This window comes from Apodemus sylvaticus, chromosome 5 (genome assembly GCF_947179515.1).
Source record: "Apodemus sylvaticus chromosome 5, mApoSyl1.1, whole genome shotgun sequence".
Classification (NCBI taxonomy): Eukaryota; Metazoa; Chordata; class Mammalia; order Rodentia; family Muridae; genus Apodemus; species Apodemus sylvaticus.
The window spans coordinates 70,591,947-70,617,906 of NC_067476.1; the positions used below are offsets into that span (position 1 = coordinate 70,591,947).

Here is a 25,960-nt window from a genome sequence, read left to right on the forward strand (position 1 = left end):
GTCCAACAAGGCCATCCTCTGCTACATATGTAGCTGGAGCCATGGATTTCTTCATGTGTACTCTTCAGTTCGTAGTTTAGTCCCTGGAAGCTCTGGGGGTACAGGATGGAACATATTATTACTCCTATGGTGGGTGATGCAAACTCTTTCAGCTCCTTCAGTCCTTTTTCTAGCTCTTCCATTGTGGACCTTATGCTCAGTCCCATGGTTGGCTGAGAGCACCCATCTTTGTATTTGTTATGCATGGGCAGAACCTCCCAGGTGATAGCTATTTCAAGCTTCTATCAGCAAGCACTTGTTGGCATCCACAATAGTTTCTGAGTTGGGTGACTGTATTTGGGATGGAGCCCTCAGTGGGGTTTCTCAATTAGTGAACAAGAAAGGAGGGTCCATTTTGGGTGAAGCCATTCCTAGGTTGGTAGACTTGGGTTCTATATGAAAGCAATCTGAGCAAGTCAGGGGAATCAAACAAATAAGAAACATCCCTGCATGGCCTGTGTATCAGCTCCTGCTTCCTTTGGTGATGAACAGCAATGTGGGAAATGTAAGCTGGAAAAACCCTTTCCTCCTCAATTTGCTTCTTGGTTATGATGTTTTATGCAGGAATAGAAACCCTGACAGAAACAATACTATCGCTAAAGATACTATGCCTTTCAGACACAGGGCTCAGAGGCCCCCAAGCTGCAAGTGGTCTGAATGTCTCTTCTCATGGAATAACATTACTAGAGTCCACATATGTACTACTGGAGTCAATGTAACATAAAATAATGCTTGTGATATATAATGGAACAAAATATTTTTCTGAGAATGTATTGAGTATTTTAATTAATAGTTTTATTTCAACCATTGTATTCATAACTTCCAAAAGCAATTAATCCAATAATATCAGATCTTTATCTCTTAAACTAATTCATAGAAATAGATAAAGTACTTAAACAAGAAGAACAACTATAGATAAGGAAGGACATTAAAAAGATGCTTCTGCTATAAGAAAGAAAGATGAAAAACACAGGAAATGAGTGGAAAAATACCCTGGCATATCCAAAGTTTTGTTTCAAAATTGTTTTCATAAGATCCACATACATTGTTCATATACTGTTTTCTAAACAATTTGTAATTATTAGTATATACATTTTTCCACTTTTTGGCTCTGGAATATAAATTAAGGGAAAACCACCATAATATTTGCATTTAGTATTGAATACATTTTAAGGTGGTTTCATTTGGACATGGTAGAACATTTGAATTACTTCTTGAATTTCTTGACAAATAAGGAGGGTATACCAGCTGGTGTTTCCAGAGTGTGATAAAATTCAAATGGCTTTTTAGAGCCTTTGCTTAAAGTGGGAAAGATATATAACATTGAATTAACTTGGTGAAGATTTACATGAAAATTCTAGTTCCCAGTACTCCCAGAGCTCCCAGGGACAAAACCATCAACCAGAGAGTGAACATTGTGTTACCCATAGCTCTAGATGCATAGGCAGCAGAGGATAGCCTTGTTAAACATCAAAGGGAGGGGAGGCCCTTGGTTTGCAGTATGGGGGAATTCCAGGACAGGGAATCAGGAGAGGGTTGATTGTGGAACAGGGGGAGGAGAATTAGGTTATGAGACTTTCAGGGGTGGGGTACCAGGAAACAGGTCAACATTTGAAATGTAAATGAAGAATATATCTAATAAATAAAGTATAAAGTGCTCCCACAACAGCAAGTCCTGTATAACCTAAGACACCAGAAAAGCAAGTCTTCCTTTTAAAATCACAGCTCATGATGCTGATAGAGGACTTCAAGAAGGACATAAATAACCCCCTTAAAGAATTACAAAAAACACAACCAAACAGATGAAGGAATTGAACAAAAACATCCAGAATCTAAATATGGAAGTAGAAGCAATAAAGAAATCACAAAGGGAAACAACTCCGGAGATAGAAAACCTAGGAAAGAAGTCAGGAGACATAGATGCAAGCATCAACAACAGAATACAAGAGATAGAAGAGAGAATCTCAGGTGAAGAAGATACCATAGAAAACAGTGACACAACAGTTAAAGAAAATGCAAAATGCAAAAAATCCCTTACACAAAACATCCAGTAAATAAATAACACAATGAGAAGACCAAACCTAAAGAATATAGGTATAGAAGAGAGTGAAGATTTCAAGCTTAAAAGGCCAGTAAATATATTCAAGAAAATTATAGACACAAACTTCCCTAACCTAAAGAAAGAGATGCCCATGAACATATATGAAAACTACCAAACTACAAATAGATTGGACAAAAAAGAAAATTCCTCCCTTCATATAATAATCAAAACAACAATTGCAATAAGCAAAGAAAGAATAAAAGCAGTAAGGTAAAAAGGTCAAGTAACATATAAAGGCAGATCTAACAGAATTACACAAGACTTCTCAGCACAGCCTATGAAAGATAGAATATCCTGGGCAGATCTCACACTTATCCTAAGAAAACAGAAATGTCAACACAGGCTGATATACCCTGCAAAACTCTCAATTAACCTAGATGGAAAAACAAGGATATTACATGTAAAAACCAAATTTACATAATATCTTTCCACAAATCCAGCCCTTCAAAGGTTAATAGATGGAGGGAAACTACATAAGGAGGAAAACTACAGCCAAGAAAAAGCAAGAAAATAATCCTCTTTCAACAAACCCAAAAGAAGATAACCACATAAACATAAAAATAACATCAAAAATTACTGTAAGTAACATTCACTATTCCTCAATATCTCTTAACATCAATGGACTCAATTCCCCAATCAAAAGACAACGACTAACAGACTGGATATGTAAAAAAGCACCCAGAATTTTGCTGCCTACAGGAAATGTACTGCAATGTCAAACACAAACACTACTACAGAATAAATGTCTGGAAATCAATTTTCCAAGAAAATAGTCCCAGGAAACAAGCTGGAGTAACCATTGTAATATTGAATAAAATTGACTGTCAACCAAAAGTCATCAAAAAAGATATGGAAGGACAATTCATAATCATCAATGAAAAAAATCTACCATGAAGAACTCTCAATATTGAACATCTATTCTCCAAATCAAAGGGAACATATGTTCATAAAAGAAAATTTATGAAAGCTCAAAGCACATATGGAACTTCATGCCATAATTGTGGGTGACTTCAATACCCCACTCTGATCCATGAACAGATAAGCAAATCACAAAATAAACAGAGACATAGTGAAACTAGCAGAAGCTATGGACCAAGTGAATTTAACATATATCTATAGAACACTTCATCCTAAATCATAATAACATACATTTTTCTCAGCACCTCATGGTTCCATCTCTAAAATTGACCATATAATCGATTATAAAACAGACCTCAACAGATATTAGAATATTTCAATAATACCATGCTTCCTATCAGACCACTACAAATTAAGGCTAGACTTCAATAGCAAAAAACAAAACAAAACAAAACAAAACAACAGTAAGCCCACATACATATGGAAGCTGAACAATGCTCTACTTGATCATGACTTGGTCAAAGAACATATAAAAAAAGAAATCAAAGACATTTTAGAATTTAACAAAAATGAAGGCACAAGATATCCAAACTTACAGGACACAATGAAAGCAGTGCTAATAGGAAAATTCATACCTCTGAGTACCTCCACAAAGAAACTGGAGAGAGAATACACTAGCAGTTTAACAGCATGCTTGAAAGCTCTAGAACAAAAAAAATGGTAATACACCCAAGAGCAGAAGAGGGAAGAAATATTCAAACTCATGGATGAAAGCTGCCATGTAGAAACAAAAGGAACTATACAAAGACTCAAAAGAAAGAAAAGAAAGAAAGAAAGAAAGAAAGAAAGAAAGAAAGAAAGAAAGAAAGAAAGAAAGAAAGAAAGAAAGAAAGAAAGAAAGAAAGAAACGAAACAGGAGCTGCTTCTTTGTGAAATATGGTAAATAGATAAACCTAAGCCAGACTAACCAGATGACACAGAGACAGTATCCAAATAAACAAAAGAAGAAATGAAAAGGGATATATAATAACAGAAGCTGAGGAAATTCAAAAAATCATTAGAAACTACTACAAAAGCCTATATTCAACACAACTAGAAAATCTGGAGGAAATGGACAGTTTCCTAGACAGATACCAAATACCAAATGTAAATCATGATCAGATAGACCATCTAAAGGGTCCCATAACTCCTAAAGAATTAGAAGTGGTCACTGAAAGTCTTCCAACCAAAAAAAAGTACAGGACAAGATGGTTTTAGTGCAGAATTCTATCAGCTCTTCAAAGAAGACCTAACACCAACACTCTTCAAACGATTCCACAAAATAGAAACAGAAGGAACACTACCCAACTCATTTTATGAAGCCATAATTTTGCTGACAACAAACCCACACAAAGATCTAACAAAGAGAACTTCAAAACAATTTTCCTTATGAATATCACTGCAAACATTACACAAAAAATTCTTGCCAACTGAATCCAAAATGATCATTCACCACGATCAAGTAGGCTTCATCCCAGGGATGCAGGGATGGTTCAATATATGGAAACCCATCAATGTAATCCACTACATGAACAAACTCAAAGAAAAAACCCACATGGTCATTTCATTAGATGCTGAAAAAGCATTTGACAAAATTTCATCCTTTCATGTTAAAAGTCTTGGAAAGAACATGATTTCAAGGCCCATACCTAAATATAGTTAAAGCAATATACAGCAAACCAGTAGCCAACATCAAACTAAATGGAGAGAAACATGAAGCAATCCCACTAAAATCCAGTCCTAGACAAGGCTGCCCTCTCTAACCACATTTATTTAATATAGTACTTGAAGTTCTAACCAGAGAAATTAGACAGAAAACGGAGGTCAAAGGGATACAGATTGTAAAAGAAGAAATCAAGTTATCACTATTTGAAGATGATTCAATGGTATACTTTATTAACCCCCAAAAAATCCACCAGAGAATTCTGACAGCTGATAAACAACTTCAGCAAAGTGGCTAGATATAAAATTAATTCAAGCAAATCAGTAGCCTTCCTATACTCAAAGAATAAAGAGGCTGAGGAAGAAATTAGGGAAATAACCCCCATTCAAAATAACCACAAACAACATAAATTATCGTGGTGTGACTCTAACCAAACAAGTGAAAGATCTATATGACAGGAACTTCAAGTCTCTGAAGAAAGAAGAAGGAAATCAAGGAAGACCTCAGAAGATGCTTATATATCGGCAGGATTAATATAGTAAAAATGACCATCTTGCCAAAAGCAATCTACAGATTCAATGCAATCCCAACTCAATTCTTCATAGAGTTAGAAACAGCAATTCTCAAATTCATCTGGAATAACAAAAACTCCAGGGTAGCTAAAACTATTCTCAACAGTAAAAGAACTTCTGGGGCAATCAGTATCCTGGACCTCAAGCAGTACTACAGAGCAATAGTGTTATAAACTGTTGGGTTCCATAGCTGCCTGTAGCTATTACAAAGTGGGTTTCTGGAACAGAAGCTGAGGGATAAATAGGGAAGGGGCGAAAAGAAGTATGGCTAAGACAATATTCACTGATCAAAGCCAGAAACTTTAATGGCACCAGACCTTTTAACAGTTTGGGCAAACCCTTCCCCCCAGACTCCGGGCTGAGTTCCGGTAGAAGTTGTCTAGCTTCTCTTGGAGGTCCTCCTCTTGACTGCTCCAGCAGCTGGGTGGGTCACCTGCTTAATTCAGGAATTCCTAGACCTGGAGGAACAATGAAATTAACCTTTACTTCCAGCGCTCCACCCTAGGTGGAGCAGGATCCTGGCTATCTGGGAGAAGGTAACCTTGACCAAAGTCAAACTCTGACCATGTGCATGACTGCCCCAATATGGCTCTGAACAATAAACTGCATGGTATTGGTAGAGTGACATCCAGGTAGAGCAATGGAATAGAATTGAAGATCCAGATATGAACCCACACACCTATTGCCACTTGAACTTTGACAGAGCAGCTACAACCATCTAGTGGGAAAAGAGCCTTTTCATGAAATGGTGCTGGTTCAACTGGATGTCAATATGCAGAAGAATGCAAATCAATTCATTCTTATCTCCTTCTACTAAGCTCAAGTCCAAGTGGATCAATGACCTCCACATAAAACCAAACACACTGAAACTAATAGGAAAGAAACTGGGGAAGAGCCTTGAGCACATGGTCACAGGGTAAAATTTCCTGAACAGAGCACCAATAGCTTATGCCCTAAGATCAAGAATTGACAAATGGGACCTCATAAAATTACAAAATTTCAGTAAGACAAAGGACACTGTCAATAGGACAAAACAGCAACCAACAATTTGGGAGATATTTACCAACCCTACATCTGTCAGAGAGCTAATATCCAATATCTACAAAGGATCCAAGAAGTTCGACTCTAGATAGCCAAATAACCCTATTAAAAATGGGGCACGGAGCTAAACAGAGAATTCTCAACAGAGGAATCTTGAATGGCAGAGAAACACTGAAAGAAATGTTCAAAGCCCTTAGTCATCAGGGAAATGCAAATCAAAACAATTCTGAAGTTTTACCTTATACCCATCAGAATGGCTAAGGTTAAAATCTCAAGAGATAGCACATGCTATCTTTTGATGTGGAGCAAGGAGAGCATTCCCCTATTGCTGGTAGGAGTGAAAACTTGTACAAACACTTTGGAAATCAATTTGGAGCTCTCAGAAAACTGGGAATATTTATTTTTTAAAAAGTGTTTCAATAGTTTTATTTATTTATTTCTGTATTTCAATAGCACAAGAACAAATAAGTTTCTTAACCTTATGCATTTCCATGAAGAGATAGTAAATGTGGCTGCATGTATTAGTGTACAAAGCTTACTCTCCTAATTACAGAACAAAGAATGAAAATAAATCTTTTTTGATGTTTATTCTAGTTAAGTTCAAAACAAATCCAACTTGAAATAACTACTATTAAATCCATTATTTCACTTTATGTTCTTTCAAGAATGATTAATTTTCAATATCACAGGTCACTATCAAAGGTAAATGTTCCCAAATAAAAGAACAATGTGATTTGACAAGCATTCATAGATGATGCAGTAGTGATGGCCAGATATCCCTCCATTTTAGATTCTGAGAAGTATTTTCATGTTTGCCTTCTTCTTGCATTTATTTTTTCCCCTTTATAACAGTTTTATTGTATGCAAGGAAGAAAGAACCAATTTCATAGCCCAAAATAGAAGGCTTTGGATAGCCTAGACACAATATTGTATTCCAACCAGCCTGCTTGTCAGGATGTCCTTAAACTGAGATTCTGACAATTCATCTACATAGTGAATTCTTAATTTCCACTCCTTTTTTAAAAACATTTTTTCTTTATTGATATATTTTCTATTTGCATTTCAAATTATTTCCCCTTTTCTGGGTCCCCAATCCCCGCAAGTCCCATAAGCCCTCTTTCCTCCCCCTGTTCCTCCATCTACCCCCTATCACTTCCCTGTTCAGGAATTGCCCTATACTGTTGCACTGAGTCTTTACAGAACCAGGGTCCACTCCTCCATTCTTTTTGGACATCATTTAATATGTGGATTATATCTTGGGTATTCAAAGTTTCTAGGCTAATATCCACTTATCAGTGAGTACATACCTTGATTGATCTTTTGAGACTGTGTTACCTCACTTAGTATGGTGTTCTCCAGCTCCATCCATTTGTCTAAGAATTTCATGAATTCATTGTTTCTCATGGCTGAATAGTACTCCATTGTATAAATATAAAACATTTTTTGTATCCATTCCTCTATTGAAGGACACCTGGGTTCTTTCCAGTTTCTGGCTACTACAAATAGGGCTGCAATGAACATAGTGGAACATTTGTCCTTATTGCATGCTGAAGAATCCTCTGGGTATATGCCTAAGAGTGGTATATCAGGGTCCTCAGGAAGTGTCATGCCCAGTTTTCTGAGGAACTGCCAGACTGATTTCCAAAGTGGTTGCACCATCTTGCAATCCCACCAGCAGTGGAGGAGTGTTCCTCTTTCTCCACATCTTCACCAACACCTGCTGTCTACTGAGTTTTTGACCTTAGCCATTCTGACTGGTGTGAGGTAAAATCTCAGGGTTGTTTTGATTTTCATTTCCCTAATGATTAATGATGTTGAACATTTCTTAAGGTGTTTCTCAGCCCTCTGAAGTTCTTCATGTGAAAATTCTTTGTTTAGCTCTGTACCCCAATTTTTAATGGGGTTATTTGGTTCTCTGGGTTCTACCTTCTTGAGTTCTTTGTGTATATTGGATATTAGCCCTCTGTTGGATTTAGGGTTGGTGAAGATCCTTTGCCAATCTGTTGGTTGCCGTTTTGTCCTTTTGTCAGTGTCCTTTGACTTACAAAAACTTTGTAGTTTTATGAGGTCCCATTTGTCAATTCTTGATCTTAGAGTGTAAGCTATTGGTGTTCTATTCAGGAACTTTTCCCCGGTACCCATGTCCTCAAGGATCTTCCCCAGTTTCTTTTCTATTAGTTTCAGTGTGTCAGGTTTTATGTGGAGGTCCTTGATCCATTTGGAGTTGAGCTTAGTACAAGGGGATAAGAATTGACCAAGAATTGACCAATGGGACCTCATAAAATTACAAAGTTTCTGTAAGGCAGAGGATACTGTTAAAAGGACAAAACAAACGGCAACCATCAAATTGGGAAAGAATATTCACCAACTCTACATCTGATAGAGGGCTAATATCCAATATATACAAAGAACTCAAGAAGTTAGATCTCAGGGAAACAAATAACCCTATTAAAAAATGGGCCACAGATCTAAACAAAGAATTTTCACCTGAAGAAATTCGGATGGCTGAGAGGCACCTTAAGAAGTGCTCAACATCATTAGTCATTAGGGAAATGCAAATCAAAACAACCCTGAGATTTCACCTTACACCAGTCAGAATGGCTAAGGTCTAAAATTCAGGAGACAGCAGGTGTTGGCAAGGATGTGGAGAAAGAGGAACACTCCTCCACTGCTGGTGGAGCTGTAAGAAGGTACAACCACTTTGGAAATCAGTCTGGCGGTTCCTCAGAAAACTGGACATGACACTTCCGGAGGACCCCGCTATACCTCTCCTGGGCATATACCCAAAGGATTCCCCAGCATGCAATAAAGACACATGCTCCATTATGTTCATAGCAGCCTTATTTATAATAGCCAGAAGCTGGAAAGAACCCAGATGCCCCTCAAAGGAGGAATGGATACAGAAAATGTGGTATATTTACACAATGGAGTACTACTCACCAATCAGAAACAATGAATTCACAAAATTTTTAAGCAAACTGTTTGATCTGGAAAATATCATCCTATGTGAGGTAACCCAGTCACAATAGAATACACATGGAATGCAATCTCTGATAAGTGGATATTAATTAGCCCAGAAGCCCTGAATACCCAAGGCACAAATTGCATAACAAATGACTCACATGAAGAAGTATGGAGAAGGTCCTGATCCTGGAAAGGATTGATCTAGCATTGGAGGGGAATATAAGGACAGAGAAAAAAAGGAGGGAGGTGATTGGAGAATGGATGGAGAAAAGAAGTTTTATGGGACATATGGGGAGGGGGGATCTGGGAAAGGGGAAACTATTTGGAATGTAAATAAAGAATATAGAAAACCAACCAAACAAACAAACAAACAAAAAGAATGGATCGATTCACATTCTTCTGCATGCTGACCTCCAACTGAAACAGCGCCATTTGTTCAAAAGACTTTCTTTTTTTCCACTGGCTGCTTTCAGCTCCTTTGTCGAAGATCAAGTGACCATAGGTGTGTTGGTTCTTTTCTGGGTATTCAATCCTATTCCATTAATCTGCTTACCTGACATTGTACCAATACCATGCAGTTTTTATCATTATTCTTCTGTAGTAAAGTTTAAAGTCTGGAATACTGGATCCCCCTGATGTTTTTTTACTGTCGAGAACAGTTTTAGCTATCCTAGGTTTTTTGTTATTCCAGATGAATTTGAAAATTGCTCTTTCTAGCTCTATGAAAAACTGAGTTGGGATTTTTATGGGGATAGCACTGAATCTGTAGATTGCCTTTGGCAAGATGGTTATTTTAACTATAACAATCCTGCCAATCCACGAGCATGGCAGATTTTTCCATTTTCTGAGATCTTCTTCAATTACCTTCTTCAGAAATCTGAAGTTCTTTTCATATAGGTCTTTCACTTGTTTGGTTAGAGTCACCCCAAGATACTTTATGCTGTTTGTAGCTATTGTTAAGGGAGTCATTTCCCTAATTTCTTTTTTCAGTCTGCTTATCATTTGAGTATATAAAGGCTACTGATTTGCTTGCGTTCATTTTGTAGCCAGCCACTTTGCTGAAGTTGTTTATCAGCTGTAGGAGTTCTCTAGTAGAGTTTTTAGGGTCACTTAAGTATACTATTATATCATCTGCAAATAGTGATAGTTTGACTTCTTCCTTCCCAAATTGTATCCCTTTGACCTCCTTATGTTGTCTAACTGCTCTAGCTAGGATTTCAAGAACTATATTGAAAAGATATGGAGAGAGGTGGCAGCCTTGTCTAGTACCTGATTTTAGTGGGATTGCTTCAAGTTTCTCTCCATTTAGTTTGATGTTAGCTACCAGTTTGCTGTATATTGCTTGTACTATGTTTAGATATGGGCCTTGAATTCCTGTCCTTTCCAATACTTTTAGCATGAAAGGATGCTGAATCTTGTCAAATGCTTTTTCAGCATCTAATGAAATGATCATGTGGTTTTTCTTTGAGTTTGTTTATGTAGTGGATAGCATTTATGGATTTCCTTATATTGAACCATCCCTGCATCCCTGGGATGAAGCCTACGTGATCATGGTGGATGATTGTTTTGATGTGTTCTTGGATTCAGTGGGCAAGAATTTTATTTAGTGTTTTTGCATCAATATTCATAAGGGAAATTGGCCTGAAATTCTCTTTCTTAGTTGGATCTTTGTGTGGTTTTGGTATCAGCATAATAGTGCCTTTGTAGAAGGAGTTTGGTAGTATTCCTTCTGTTTCTATTTGGTGGAAAAGTTTGAAGAGTATTGGTGTTAGGTCTTCTTTGATAGTCTGATAGAATTCTGCACTGAAACCATCTGGTCCTGTGCTTTTTTTTGGTCGGAAGGCTATCTATGATCCCTTCAATTACTTTAGGGGTTATGGGTCTGTTTAGATGGTCTATTTGATACTGGTTTAATTTTGGTAATTGGTATCTGTCTAAGAAATGTCCATTTCCTCCAGATACTCCAGTTGTGTTGAGTCCAGGTTTTTGTAGTAGGATCTGATGACTTTTTTTAATTTCCTCGGTTTCTGTTGTAATATCTCCGTTTTCGTTTCTAATTTTGTTAATTTGGATACTTTCCCTGTGCCCTTTGTTTAGTCTGGATAAGGATTTATCTATCTTGCTGATTTTTTCAAAGAACCAGCTTTTGGTTTTGTTGATTCTTTGTATGGATCTCTTGGTTTCAACTTGATTGATTTCAGCTCTGAGTTTGATGATTTCCTGTCTTCTTCTCCTCCTGGGTGAATTACCTTCTTTTTGTTCGAGGGCTTTCAGTTGTTCTGTTAATCTTCTACTGTATGCTCTCTAGAATTTCTTTTTGGAGGCACTCAAAGATATGAGTTTTCCTCTTAGCACTGCTTTCATTGTGTCCCAAAGATTTGTGTATGTTGTGCCTTCATTTTCATTAAATTCTAAGAAATCTTTGATTTCTTCCTTTATTTCTTCCTTGACCAAGGTATCATTGAGTAGAATATTGTTCAGTTTTCATGTGTATGTGGACTTTCTGTTCTTTTTATTGTTATTAAAGACCACTTTTAGTCCATAGTGATCTGATAGGAGGCATGGGATTATTTCAATCTTCTTATATTTGTTGAGGTCTGTCTTATGACCAACTATATGATCAATTTGGGAGAAGGTACCATGAGGTGCTGAGAAAAAAGGTAAAAAGGTATATTCTTTTGCTTTGGGATGAAAGCTTTGCTTTTTACTCTAAGGTAGTTTTTGTCTTTGACACTGAGGTGTGTTTCCTGTATGCAGCAAAATGTAGGGACCTGTTTCCTTATCCAGTCTGTTAGTCTATGTCTTTTAATTGGGGAATTGAGCCCATTGATGTTAAGAGATATTAAGGAGTAGTGGTTATTGCTTTATATCATTTTTTATTTTAATTTTATACATGTGTGGTTATCTTCTCTGGGTTTGATGAAAGAAGCTTAATAGCCTGCTCTTTCCAGGGTATAGTTTCCCTATACCCTGCAAATATATATGTTAAATCCAATTGGTCCAAAGCTTCAATTAGTTTCCCTGTCTCCCTGTTTAGTTTCTGTTTTCCTGATTGGTCTATTGGTGAGAGTGGAGTGTTGAAGTCACCCACAATTATTGTGTTAGGTGCAATGTGTGCTTTGAGCTTTAGTAAAGTTTCTTTTATGAATAAAGGTGCCCTTGTATTTGGGGCTTAGATGTTCAGGATTGAGAGTTCTTCTTGTTGGATTTTTCCTTTGACCAGCAAGAAGTGACCTTCCATGTCTCTTTTGATGACATTAGGTTGAAAGTCAATTTTATCTGATATTAGAATGGCAACTCCTGATTGGTTCCTGGGACCATTTGTTTGTAGAGTTGTCTTCCAGCTTTTTACTCTAAGGTAGTTTTTGTCTTTGACACTGAGGTGTGTTTCCTGTATGCAGCAAAATGTAGGGACCTGTTTCCTTATCCAGTCTGTTAGTCTATGTCTTTTAATTGGGGAATTGAGCCCATTGATGTTAAGAGATATTAAGGAGTAGTGGTTATTGCTTTATATCATTTTTTATTTTAATTTTATACATGTGTGGTTATCTTCTCTGGGTTTGATGAAAGAAGCTTAATAGCCTGCTCTTTCCAGGGTATAGTTTCCCTCATTGTAATGGTGTTTTCCTCCTATTATCCTTTGTAGGGCTGGGTTTGTGGAAAGATATTGTGTAAATTTGGTTTTGTCATGGAATATCTTGGTTTTGCCATCTATAGAAATTGAGAGTTTCACTGGGTATAGTAGTCTCGGCTGGCATTTGTGTTCTCTTAGAGTCTGCATGAGATCTGCCCAGGATCTTCTCACTTTCATGGTCTCTGGTGAGAAATCTGGTGTAATTCTGATAGGTCTTCCTTTATATGTTACTTGTCCTTTTTCTCTTACTGCCCTAAGTATTCTTTCTTTGTTTAGTACATTTGGGGTTTTGATTATTATGTGACAGGAGGTATTTCTGTTCTGGTCCAGTCTGTTTGAAGTTCTGTAGGCTTCTTGTATATTCATGGGCATCTCTCTCTTTAGGTTAGGGAAGTTTTCTTCTATAATTTTGTTGAGGATATTTGGTGGCCCTTTAAGTTGTAAATCTTCACTCTCATCTATGCCTATAATCCTTAGGTTTGGTCTTCTCATTGTGTCCTGGATTTCCTGGATGTTTTGGGTTACAAGCTTTTTGCATTTTGCATTTTCATTAACTGTTGAGTCCATGGTTTCTATGGTATCTTTGACATCTGAGATTCTTCTATCTTCTGTATTCTGTTGTTGATATTTGAATCTATGGTCCATGATTTCTTCCCAAGGTTTTCTATCTCCAAAGTTGTCTCCCTTTGTGCTTTCTTAGTTGTTTCTACTTCTGTTTTTAGATCCTGGAAGTTTTTGCTCAGTTCTGTCGTTTGCTTGTTTGTGTTTTCCTCTAATTCTTTAAGAGATTTTTGTGTTTCCTCCTTCATGACTTCTGCCTGTTGATCAAACTTCTCCTGTATTTTTCAAGTGATTTTTGCATTCCCTCCTTATTGGCTACTAACTTCTGACCCATATTCTCCTGAGTTTCTTCAAGTGATTTTTTTGTGTTTCCCTTGTAAGGGCTTCTAGCTTTTGATCATTTTTCTCCTGAATTTTTTAAAGAGATTTATTTATGTCCTTCATGTGTTCCTCTAACAGCATCCTTACCAGTGCTTTTAAGTCCAACTCTTGTTTTTCTGATGTGTTGTGGTATCCAGGACTTGCTATTGTTGGAGAATTGGGTTCAGATGCTGCCATAATGCCTTGCTTTCTGTTAGTAACATTCCTACATTTGCCTTTAGCCATCTAGTTCTCCCTGGTGTTATATGGTCTTATTGTCACTGGCTGGTGCTTCAACTTACTGTTGATCTTTAAGGTTATTTCTGCAACACTGGATGACTGGGTTTCCTCTGGCACAGATTACTGATATGCTGCCTTCCTCTTTTGTACCTTTGGAGCCCTGTTCAGTCCTGCCTCAAGCAATGTTATACTTAGGTTGTCAAGGTGAACCAGATGTTCTCTGATTGCTCTGTTATGGAGTGAATATGGTGTGGTGGGGGGTCACTCCCTCTGTTGATTCTCACGTAGGACACAGGCCCCACGCCCGGCAGGCTGGCAGAAAAACTGCCTATGTGCTCAGTACCTTGGTGCAAGCAGACCCTGGGCGGTTTGCAACACCAGAGATCTAAAGCTCAGGGTGATACAGTACCTAGTGACACTTTTCTGTCCTGGCAGGCTACAAATATGGCCACAGGGCTTCTTTCCTTCTGCAGCTCTCTGGGCAGGACACAGGCCCCATGCCTGGCAGGCTGGAAATATTTCTACATTAAGATCCAGCTATACTACTCCTGGCGATATGCCCAAAAAATGTTCCAACATGCCACAAAGACATTGGTTTAACTATGTCCATAGCAGTTTTATTTGTAAGAGACAGAAACTGGAAACATCATAGACATCACTCAACTGAAGAAAGAATAAAGAAAAGGTAGGATGCAATAGAACACTTACTATTCAGTTTTTAAAACAAAAACACCATTAATTTTGTAAGCAAATCTTGCCGAATATGATCTTGAATATCATCTTTAATATCATCGTGAATATGATCTTGAGGATATCATCTTGAGAGAAGTAATCCAGCTCCAAATGGACATGAACTATATATATTCACATATAAGTGGATGATAGCCATAAGATACAGAACCCACCCACACTTAAACTTCAGGATTTACATATGATTTTCTGCGTTTTTAGATTCTGTGGTCTCACAATATTATGTTCTTCAAACATTTTCATTTTGGTTTTTTTTATTTCAAACATTAATTTATTTAGTTAGCCAATGTTACTCTAATTAATAGTTTCAGAATTCTCTAAATTCTTACAAGATTAAAATCATACTGGCTTTAATTTTCAGATGTTGATATTAATTAAGCAATTTATAGTGAATGTGTGATCTGAGAAACAGTTTTGACACCCCCAATGTAAATGCATCCTATAAAAAGTCTTTTTCAAACTAATGTCCAATTTAAAAAAAAGTGGTCCTAGTAAATAGTGACCCATTGATTTCTTATATTAGTTTAGAAATGTAATTATTGATTCTTTGTTAGTATGTCTATCTTTGTGAGTTGTGTGTTTACCTATGTGAATATTGTATGCATATGTGTACACATGACAGTTGGATAGTGCATGAAAAGACACAGAAAGGCATTACCTCCATTTATTTCTTGAAGACTTATTTTCTTAAAAAAAGGTCTGCAATGAACTTTGACATTACTGGGTTTGGGAGGAACTCTTGGGCTCTACAGTACTTGACTTTACCAGTATTCCAATAAAACTGTGAAACCAAGACTGATATTTGCCATGGGTGCTTCAAATCATAAATAGAGCTTATGTCTGCACTATAAAATGCTCTTACCCAGTGGTCTACCTCCAAAGCATTGTAAATGTAATATTTTAATAGTCACCAGGAACCACTATCCACCTCTTCCTCATTTTCCTCATAGCATTCTTCATTTCCTTATTCCTGAAAGTGTACACCATAGGATTCAGAAGTGGTGTTATGATCGTGGCAAATATAAGAGCATTTTTTTCAGAAGAGAAAGCAGTAGGTCGAGCATATATTAATAAACATGACACAAAAAACAAAAGCACAACTGTAATGTGGGATGCACAGGTGGAGAGAGCTTTATGTCGCCCTTCAGAACTGTGAGCTCTCAGAGAGAACAAGATGACACCATAGGAGATGAGCAAAATTGAGAAGATTATGAGGCAGATAGAACCACTATTGGCAAACACAAACATGATGAATATGTGTGTGTCGGTGCAGGCAAGTTTCAGTAATGGAAACAAGTCACACAGGTAATGATCAATGACATTGGGTCCACAGAAGGGCAGCTGCAAAGTGAAGATAATTTGTATGATAGAATGTAAGAATCCTCCTGCACAAGACAAGATCACCAAAAAGCTACAGAGTGTCCGGGTCATGATGGAAGTGTAGTGAAGAGGCTTGCAAATGGCCACATAGCGGTCATAGGCCATGGCAGACAGGACAATCACCTCCATCCCAGCGAAGAAGTGGAAAGCAAAGAGTTGTGTCATGCAACATTCAAAGGAGATGGTCTTTCTCTCATAGAAGAAGTCTACAATCATCTTCGGTGTGACACTGGAAGAAGTGCATGCATCCAGTAAAGATAAGAATATCAAGAAGAAGTACATGGGAGAGCCCAGCAGTGTAGGGCTGCAGATGATGGTCACTATAATTATCATGTTGCCACCAACAGTTGCAACATAGATCAGCAAAAATACAACAAACAATATTTTCTCAACTTTGGAGTTCTCTGAAAGTCCAAGTAGAATGAATTCAGTGACATAGCTCTGGTTTAGCATGATTCTTAAGAAGATGGTAAAATTAACCCTGTTTATGTAAATCTGAAATAAAGAGAAAATTATATCTCATTCAAGCCTATATAATTATCATGTACAAATTGCTCATTTTTATTATTTTTCAATTTTAAAATAATATTATGACATCTTTAAACATATAGTTGAATAACATGTAATGTTGAAGCTTATATATATTATTGAATATTTTAAATAGCTACACATAAAATATTGGAAACAAAACCATCGACTTGGGTGAGCGGATAGAAATCCTATAATTGATCTGTCCACTTTCATCAGTCTTTAGAGGCTTCCTGAAGCAGAATATTTAAATTCATTCTAAACTGTTCTAGATGTAAATGATGACCAGTTTACACTGACTGACCAGAACACTGGCTGAAATAAGAGCAAAATGGGACCTTAGGTCACATTTCAAATTCATTGATATATATTGCATTTCTAGCAATGTGAAATTTATTTGAATTTCCACTGAATTTATCTATTCTTCATAAAAGAAAAAATCTCCAGAAAACTCTATATCACTCCTCATGATACATGTGTTAAAAGCATGGAAATTTCTTTCAATTCGTCATTTTATAACATGATAGGCACTTTGTAAAACTTGTCCTGTTTTCATGATGGATAAGCAAAAGGTTCCAAAATGAAAATAAACAAATAAAAAACACAAACCAAAGAAGCTTGAGTTAGAACATTAGAGACACAAGGTGTGACACCCATGATCTTGCCACTCAATGAAAAGGGTGAAGAATAAACTTTTGGTTTTTATTTTTGTCCCAACCCCTCATTTGAAAGAACTTTTGGCTGGTCTTTTGTTTGTTTGTTTTCTAGTCTCATTTACTCTTAATCTTAAAGCATCTTCTTCCTTTGTCCTTATGCAAATAGGATATCCTGATATAGGCAATAGAGTCAATGATGATGAATCAGAAAGCCATGGAGCAATCACCTACAAATGAAAATTTGTGAAAAGTCAAAGCTGAAAAAGAGAAACTTCTTCTCAAATGCAATTTAAAGTCTTCTGTTTTAAATTTATACAAGCTACATGCTTTGAAATTTATAAGAATTCACTATGAAACTATAATGCCTTACCTGCTCATCCCTAGTAATTATATGGTCAAATTGAAAATATCATAATGTCACTCATGGTAGTATTCATTTTCAATTCTAGGTATAATTAATTTAAGAGAAAATTCTACTCTTTCCCCCCAGAATATACTTCCATAAATATGTATATATATTCTAGCTTCCACATTTGTTTTCCTTAGGCAGTCTCAATCTAAAATAGTTCTGTATCTTTTCCTGAAAAATATCCTTATGAGTGAACATATACATGCATACATATATTCATCTTTATGTATTTGTGTGCATAAATGCCTATAGTTACAAATATATATGTATATAAGAATAAGGTGTTTTGAGAAGAAAATGAGTTGTTTCAATGACTTACATTTAAATAAGTATTTCACATGTTTATAAATTTATCATCTGACAGTTCATTTATTTCACAGCAATTATTTATATGATGACCTAAATCAATTACTCACTAAAACGTTTAATGTGAACTCCAGCCACTAACATGCAATAGCCAATGAAACAATGATATCTGAAGCAAACCCAATAAAGTCACTGGATAAGATAAAAATCACTTACAACAAATTGAGATAATCAGTAATTAGTTTGCGAGTTGACATTCAAAGCTAAAGCAGAATGGTCAAAGATTTTTAATTAAAAGATAGCAAGGCATGATGTCCATGCACAAAATGTCAGAATGAAACTCAGCATTTAACACAACGGAAAAAAAGGGAAAAAACTACTCTAAAATCTTGAGACGTGTATTGAGATCTAAACCCTCAGCTTTTACTCTTCTGTACTCTTCTGTAGTAATTTCTTATGTTTAAAATTCATTAAATAATGGAAGACACCTGGCTTACATGGGCCTTCATGTAAGAAGAAAACAACTGAGAAGTTCAAAAGAAAACATAGCTCTATATTAATTTAACTATCAGTGAAATGAGCTTTATCATGCTAATTTTAATTAAGATTTTTAATGCTTGTTTGTTGCTAACAAAACGACACTGTCATCCATTCAATGAAGCAAGTTTTAAAATTAACGTAAACACATCCACTATGGAACTGAAGTATGATGTAATTATGTTTCATGATCACGTTTCAATTACCATTTACAAGGTAGTTGCTCTGAGCACAAGGTATAGCATAGATTCAATCCTATAATGCAAAAGGGGTTACAGCTGAAAATTAAGCTAAATAAAATAAAGTATGTTTCCTTTAAGTCTTTTGGGTCCATGCATATTTCATATTCCTGACAAGAGTATTCAGACAAAGCAGAGTAGTTGAACTAAGTGAAATGGTGCTAGATATATCTTGTAACCTTCTATAGTATCATGTGGTAAGCTGAAATTAGATTAAATATAATGTTAAGTAGAAAGAGAAACAGCTCACTTTCTGTTATTGAACAAGTAGGAGACAGGCTATCTGTAGAATAGCCATGCACTATTTATTGATCTAACAAACTTCAAGGTTTGGGGTCCATAAAAGACAAATTAGTAGATTCTGTTTTTGTTGAATGGGCAGGAAGTAGAGGAAGGGTGTCAAGGTCTGATGTGGTCTAGGCAGGACTCAAACACACCATTTTGCCTAGGATAACTTTAAGTTTTAGATCTTCTTTCCTCTATCTCTATATACTGGTGTTGCAAATTTGTGTCACCACGCCAAGCCAAGTTCAAGCTTCTTTCTTTTCTTTTTATCTAACATATCCTGCAAATGCAGAAAATATTTTGAATATAATATGTTGAATACTTAAACAGGGTCTGTATACAACTGTTTATGAAAATTGAATCAATGAAAAGAAAAAAAGATCAGATGTGAAAATCACATTATAGAAGCTGGCGAGATGGCTCAATGAATACTTACTATTCTTTCAGGAGACATGAAGTTTATTCCCAGCACCCAAGTAGAGTGCTTATAGCCTCTGTAACTCCAGATTCAGGGGTTCAATCATTTCTTCTAGCTGTTGTGGACTCCTGAAAGAAAAAGTGACATATATCCAATAGACCCACACCCATACCCATAAACAAAAATAAAAATGATAAACATAAATATAAATACTCATTTTTATAAAATCAATCCTCTTATATAATAATTTAGGGAAATAAATAAGCAAACAAATTAAGAGTCACAAACTTGTGTGTGTGTGTTTGTGTTAGAAATCCTAGCCTAAAATGATATTCTAAAATAAAATGAGAAGAAAACGTTTATATTAGAATGTAATACACTTTCAAAAATGTTGAAGACAGAAATGTATCTAAACTATTCAAAACAAGGTGGCTATGTAAGTCTAGTATAAGCTAAAAAAAGTTTATAAAACTGCAGACAATACTTTTAACAAAGAATTAATAGTATGAAAACCTTCAGCTTTTAATAGTAAATTAAGTTGAAGACACAAAATTAAATATCCACAATTGAATATTTAAATGTATTTAATATTATAAAATGGAACATAAAATGATACTTTTTTGATCATATAGATTTTGTTATGAAATTAAAAGTTACAAAATCTAGTTTCCTGTAAATTCTAGAAGAACTTTGAGGCTACCTGAGCTTTCATTAGCAAGCATGAAAACAACAGGCTAACAACAGTGCCTAGAAGTAATTTTTCCTTTTAAAAATTACATATTTAAGTTGAGATTGCAGTATAATTATATCATTTTCTCTCCCCACTGTCTTCCCTTCTACTCTCCCATATAACCATCCATATTCTATTCAAATTCATGGACTTTCTTTATATTAATTATGGTTACATACACATATATATAATATACATTTTCTATATACATATATATTACATATAAATATATATATATATATATATATATATATATATATATATATATATGTATAGTCCTAAATATAACCTGCTCTATATGTACATTAACTGTATTTTTACAATATTATATTTTTTTCACAGATGTCACTATCACAATCTCAACCCTCATATTTTCCTTTATTCACTGATTTCAGTTCCATATGTAATACAGGAACCAAGTCATATTAACTCTATTTCTCTCCAAGTATTATATTTCTGTTTTGTCTTTTATATGCACGCATTTGTAAGCATCTAGGATTTATTGCTGGTCTTGCTCAGGGTCCTGCCCTGCATCACTGAAGTCACTGAGCTGTTTCGTGGAGGACTGACCTTGAGTAGTGTGCCTCCCTGTGTCCTGATATCCACATTGCCCATTATGTCCTTCCCATTATTTTAGCAACAGAGTTTTCGATTACAATAACACACTTTAGAAGAATGGATGCAAAAAATGTGGTATATCTACACAATGGAGTACTATTCAGCCATTAGAAACAATGAATTCATGAAATTCTTAGGCAAATGGATGGAGCTGGAAAACATCATACTAAGTGAGGTAACCCGGCCTCAAAAGATCAATCATGGTATGCACTCACTAATAAGTGGATATTAGCTTGGAAAACTGGAATATGCAAAACATAATCTACACTTCAAATGAGGTACACGAAGAACGGAGGAGTGGACCCTAGTTCTGGAAAGACCCAGTGTAGCAGTATAAGACAAAACCAGAACAGGAAAGTGGGAAGGGATGGGTGGGAGAACAGAGGGAGGGAAGGGGGCTTATGTGACTTTTGGGGAGTGGGGAGCCAGGAAAGGGGAAATCATTACATTGAAATGTAAATAAAAATTTATCAAATAAAATTTAAAAGTAAATAAAAAAGTAAATAAAAAAATAAAATAACGGAATGTCTTTGTTAACTCTGAAGTAATTAAAAATACTCAGAAGCATCAGAATTAGTAGAAATTTTAACATCTTAAGTGGTTGCCTTTAAATTGATTTCAAGTGAAAGCCCAATATTATTATGACCAAAAAAATTCACAAAATTAAAACATACTTGAAATTTTATTTCATGTTAAATTTACACAAGTCCAACATATTTTTCACCTCAGAATATTGTATAGTAGTAGAGCTCTAACTGAGCTCCTTTCTGCCACTCTGTGGAAAATATGTTCTCTTTAGATTAGTAACCCTTCAGTTGCTGGTACTTTTCCCAAATACCTCAGGTTTGCTGGTCTTACTCCTAATAACATGTAAGAAACAACTTTTACTGTCCTGTCTCACTGCCTTGCTAGTGGATTTTGAAAACTTCTCTAATGGTGTCTGAGTGGTTGTGCTAATTTTAAGAAAGACCATACGCACTGAAGCAGTTCAGATCTTCAACTAATTGAATTTTCTGAACAGTTCAGAGGCAGTATCTGCTGCCTAGAGAAAATTAAGTGGACATAATTAAACCAGCAGACTTCACTTTGACTTAATCAGTTTTCCTGATTTAATGACACCTGCATCATGCCTAGTGCATGGTTATGGAAAGAGGACATTTTACATTCATCGTAAATAGCCATATAATATAGACAGCATATCAACCACCTAGTCTCCAGGGTTACCACTATTTCCACTGCTGGCAAGTAAAACTACTTTCTAATCCATAATATCAGAATAGTAAGAACACTGGTGTTATCCACCTTTACAAAGAACAAATAGATTACTGGTGGAGAGATAACAGAAAATTAGCACTTGTGCCATTTCTCTGTTATTTGCATTCAACTCCAAGATGAGAGGAAAAAGTGTGTTTAATTTTATGAGACTTAAAGAAGGTGTTCAAGCAGAAAGAAGGGGCTAAAAAGAAAAGAAGGAAAGAAGGAAGGAAGAAACGAAGGTAGGAAGGAAGGAGGAAGGAAGGAAATAAGGAAGGAGGGAAAAATGATGCAACTAAACAAATTATTTTGGGGACACTGAGCAATTATTAGTTGTCAAGTGCAAATCTCTGAGCTCTGAATGATTTATTGTAAGCCTTGATTACCCATGATCATAATGTCCACAGTAATGATGAGGAATTTGGTCACCAAGTGTATGAAAATCTGCTTACACAGCTATGCACTGATGTTCAATGATCACTTTAAACACAGTAGTCTGATAAACAGTATGCACATATAAATTACTCTTTTAAAATTCAAAGTTATCTCAGAAATGTTGAACAGTACCTTAAATAGATCATCATGGATCACTTCTGTGCAAAGTCTGAAAACAGGCATTTCCTATTCTTTATGAAGTATCCCATTCAGTGGTGGCCACACTTCTGCTTGTAGCCAAATCCAGTCCACATCTAGGAGAGAACAGTAATTCTGGAAGTTGATGCAAAGTATGTTAGCATTGCCACTCTGGTCCAGCCATCAGCATGTTCTCAGGATGCAAGAAAAACAAGCCAAAGCTCCCTTCTCTGTTGCACTCGAGTTTATAGTCACCAGACTGAAATGTCACCAGACCGGGACACTGATTCTTATACTCGGGGGATTTTAAGATTTCTTTCAGCATGAGTTTATGACACATTTGCACTTTTATACTTACTTGAGAATTTAGAGCACTTCTTATTACTGTAATTAGAAACATTTTAATTTTTATAAAATGAAATTCTATTCTTTTTCTGAAATGTTTAATTCTGGTACTAGAAAGACTTTTATTTTTTTGTCTTTCACACTCAATAATTATTTTTATAAAAATAAGACTTTTATGTGCCCATTGGTGCTAATTTTTGGTATATTAATCTGGATCCTATATGATAAAGATTTTATGTGACACTGTATTTAGAAAGAGAACAGTGCTACAAAATGGATGGAACATGATGTATTTCTCCTTAGTTTAGGCAAAATGCATGTGTACCAAGCAAGCCTAGTAGCTAGCTTCTTTAATAAGGAATCCTTATGCTAATCCATATATGAAATGTATATTCTTTGAGAAATAAAGTAGCAAAAACTATTTCTCAAAGAAAGCCAGTTTATGAAATATTATATTTAAAGGTATATCCTAATTCTAATGTTGTTTACTTACTGTAATCTTTTTAACTTTGTCTGTACAGAAGGCAAATATTGCCTATTTCCTTCCATAAGCTATATTGAACTTGAATTCAGAGCAATTTTGTCAACTTGGATTCCCAAGTAATGTAGTTAAAGGCCTGGCCCAAAATCATACAATAAAAAACAAATGTAGATTCTCTCAAGGTTGAAGGACAGCTTTTACATATCTTCAAAGTATGTGAAAGTATCTTTAAAATTATTTTAACATAGGGGATTCAGTCTTGACATTGCTGCTTGAGAGAAATCTTAAAGGCTGTACTATAGATTTTTTCAGAGATGAAAGAAACCAAATAATATGCCGAATTGCAAGGTCTTTAAGCACTGATTTCTACTTTTTGTATTAATTTACATTTAATGTTAAAAAGTAGAAATTATGAGAAAAATTGTGACCAATGGAACTCAGAAGCAACACCAGTATTAAAGTCTATGAAACTGAGCATGAATTGATCATTCCTCTAATGTAAATGCAATATCTGTGTCCTAACACAAAATAATCACCTGACATGAATTATATCTCACAGTAGGTGATAACATAGGAACTTACATTTAATCATACAAATTACCTTTACATTGCAGCCACCTTTCTGTGGACCCAATCACACTGATCATTACCTATGAGACTTGTTTCTATTACTGAAGCTTGCCTGCACTGACAAACACATATTCATCATGTTTGTGTTTGCCAACAGTGGTTCTATCTGCCTCATAATATTCTCTATTTTGCTTGTCTCCTATGGTGTCATCTTGTTCTCTCTTTGAGCTCACAGTTCTAAAGGGTGACATAAAGCTCTCTCCAACTGTGCATCCCACATTATAGTTCTGCTTTTGTTTTTTGTGTCATGTTTGTTAATATATGCTCAACCTACTGTCTTCTCTTCTGAAAAAAATGCTCTTGTATTTGCCACTATCATAACACTACTTCTGAATCCTATGGTGTACAATTTCAGGAATAAGGAAATGAAGAATGCTATGAGGAAAATGTGGAAGAGGTGGATAACGGTTTCTGGTGAATATTAAAATATTACATTTACATCAGCCATCTTCGCTCCTGGATTGACCAGACAGGCAACACTAGTACACAGAGATATCCTGAGTTTAACATCTCTTGGGACACAGCCTGCCAGGTTTCTGCCTGCCCCCAAGGCCTGGGCAACTCTGGTGGTCATCTGTGTGCCATCCCTCTCCTGGGCCATTTGCCCTGCAGAATGATCAGCACATGGAAAGGATGCTCTGCATCAACATCTTTGCTCCTAGAATGACCAGACAAGCAACACCAGGTACACAGAGACAACCCAAGAATAACATTGCTTGGGGCAAGACACACCAGGGCTCCAACAGCACCCAAGTCTAAGGCAGTCAGCCCATCTGCAATCTGTGCCAGGGGCAACCCAGTCATCCAGTGGTTCAGAAATAGCCTTACAGGCTCACAGGAGGTCCAAATACCAGCCAGTGACCACAAGACCAACTAACCCCAGAGATAACCAGATGGCAAAAGCAAATGTAGGAGTGTTACTAAGAGAAATCAAGGCACTATGGCAGCATTGGAACCTAATTCTCTGACAACAACAAGTCCTGGATACCCCTACATACCAGAAAACATGATTTGGATTTAAAAATTACATATCATGATGCTATTAGAGGATTAAAAGTAGGACATAAATTCATCTCTTAAAGAAATACAGGAGAACATTAATAAGGTAGAAGCCCTTACAAAGGAAACACAAAAATCACTTAAAGAAACCCAGTAGAATATGGGTCAACAGATAGAAGCCAATAAAGAGGAAAAGCAAAAATCACTTAAAGAAATAGAAGAGAAATTGGGTCAAAAAGCAGAAGTCATGAAAGAGGAAACACAAAAATCTCTTAAAGAATTAGAGGAAAACACAAACAAACAAGTGAAGGAATGGAACAAAAGCATCAAGGATCTAAAAACAGAAGTAGAAAATACTAAGAAATCACAAAGGGAAGAACTGAGTTGGGATTTTGATGGGGATTGCATTGAATCTGTATATTGCTTTTGGCAAGATGGCCATTTTAACTACATTAATTCTGCCAATCCAAGAGCATGGAAGATTTTTCCATTTTCTGAGGTCTTCTTTGATTTTCTTCTTCAGAGACCTGAAGTTCTTGTCATATAGATATTTCACTTGTTTGGTTAGAGTAACACCAAGATACTTTATATTGTTTGTGGCTATTGTGAAGGGTGACATTTCCCTAACTTCTTTCTCAGCCTGCTTATCCTTTGAGTATAGGAAGGCAACTGATTTTCTTGAGTTGATTTTATAACCAGCCACTTTGCTGAAGTTGTTTATCAGCTATAGGAGTTCTTTGGTGGGTTTTT

General features: G+C 35.9%; 1 protein-coding gene and 1 pseudogene across 1 annotated transcript; one reads left to right on the forward strand and one right to left on the reverse strand.

Annotated features, from left to right (window-relative positions):
- Positions 1-15,722: 15,722 nt before the first annotated feature.
- Positions 15,723-16,685, reverse strand: LOC127684396 (olfactory receptor 4C15-like). Its single transcript, XM_052181328.1, has one exon. It carries the CDS (start codon positions 16,653-16,655, stop codon positions 15,723-15,725), a length of 933 nt encoding a protein of 310 aa, XP_052037288.1. The 5' UTR covers positions 16,656-16,685.
- Positions 16,686-18,794: 2,109 nt separating this feature from the next.
- Positions 18,795-24,636, forward strand: LOC127684848 (olfactory receptor 4C15-like; annotated as a pseudogene).
- Positions 24,637-25,960: the final 1,324 nt, after the last annotated feature.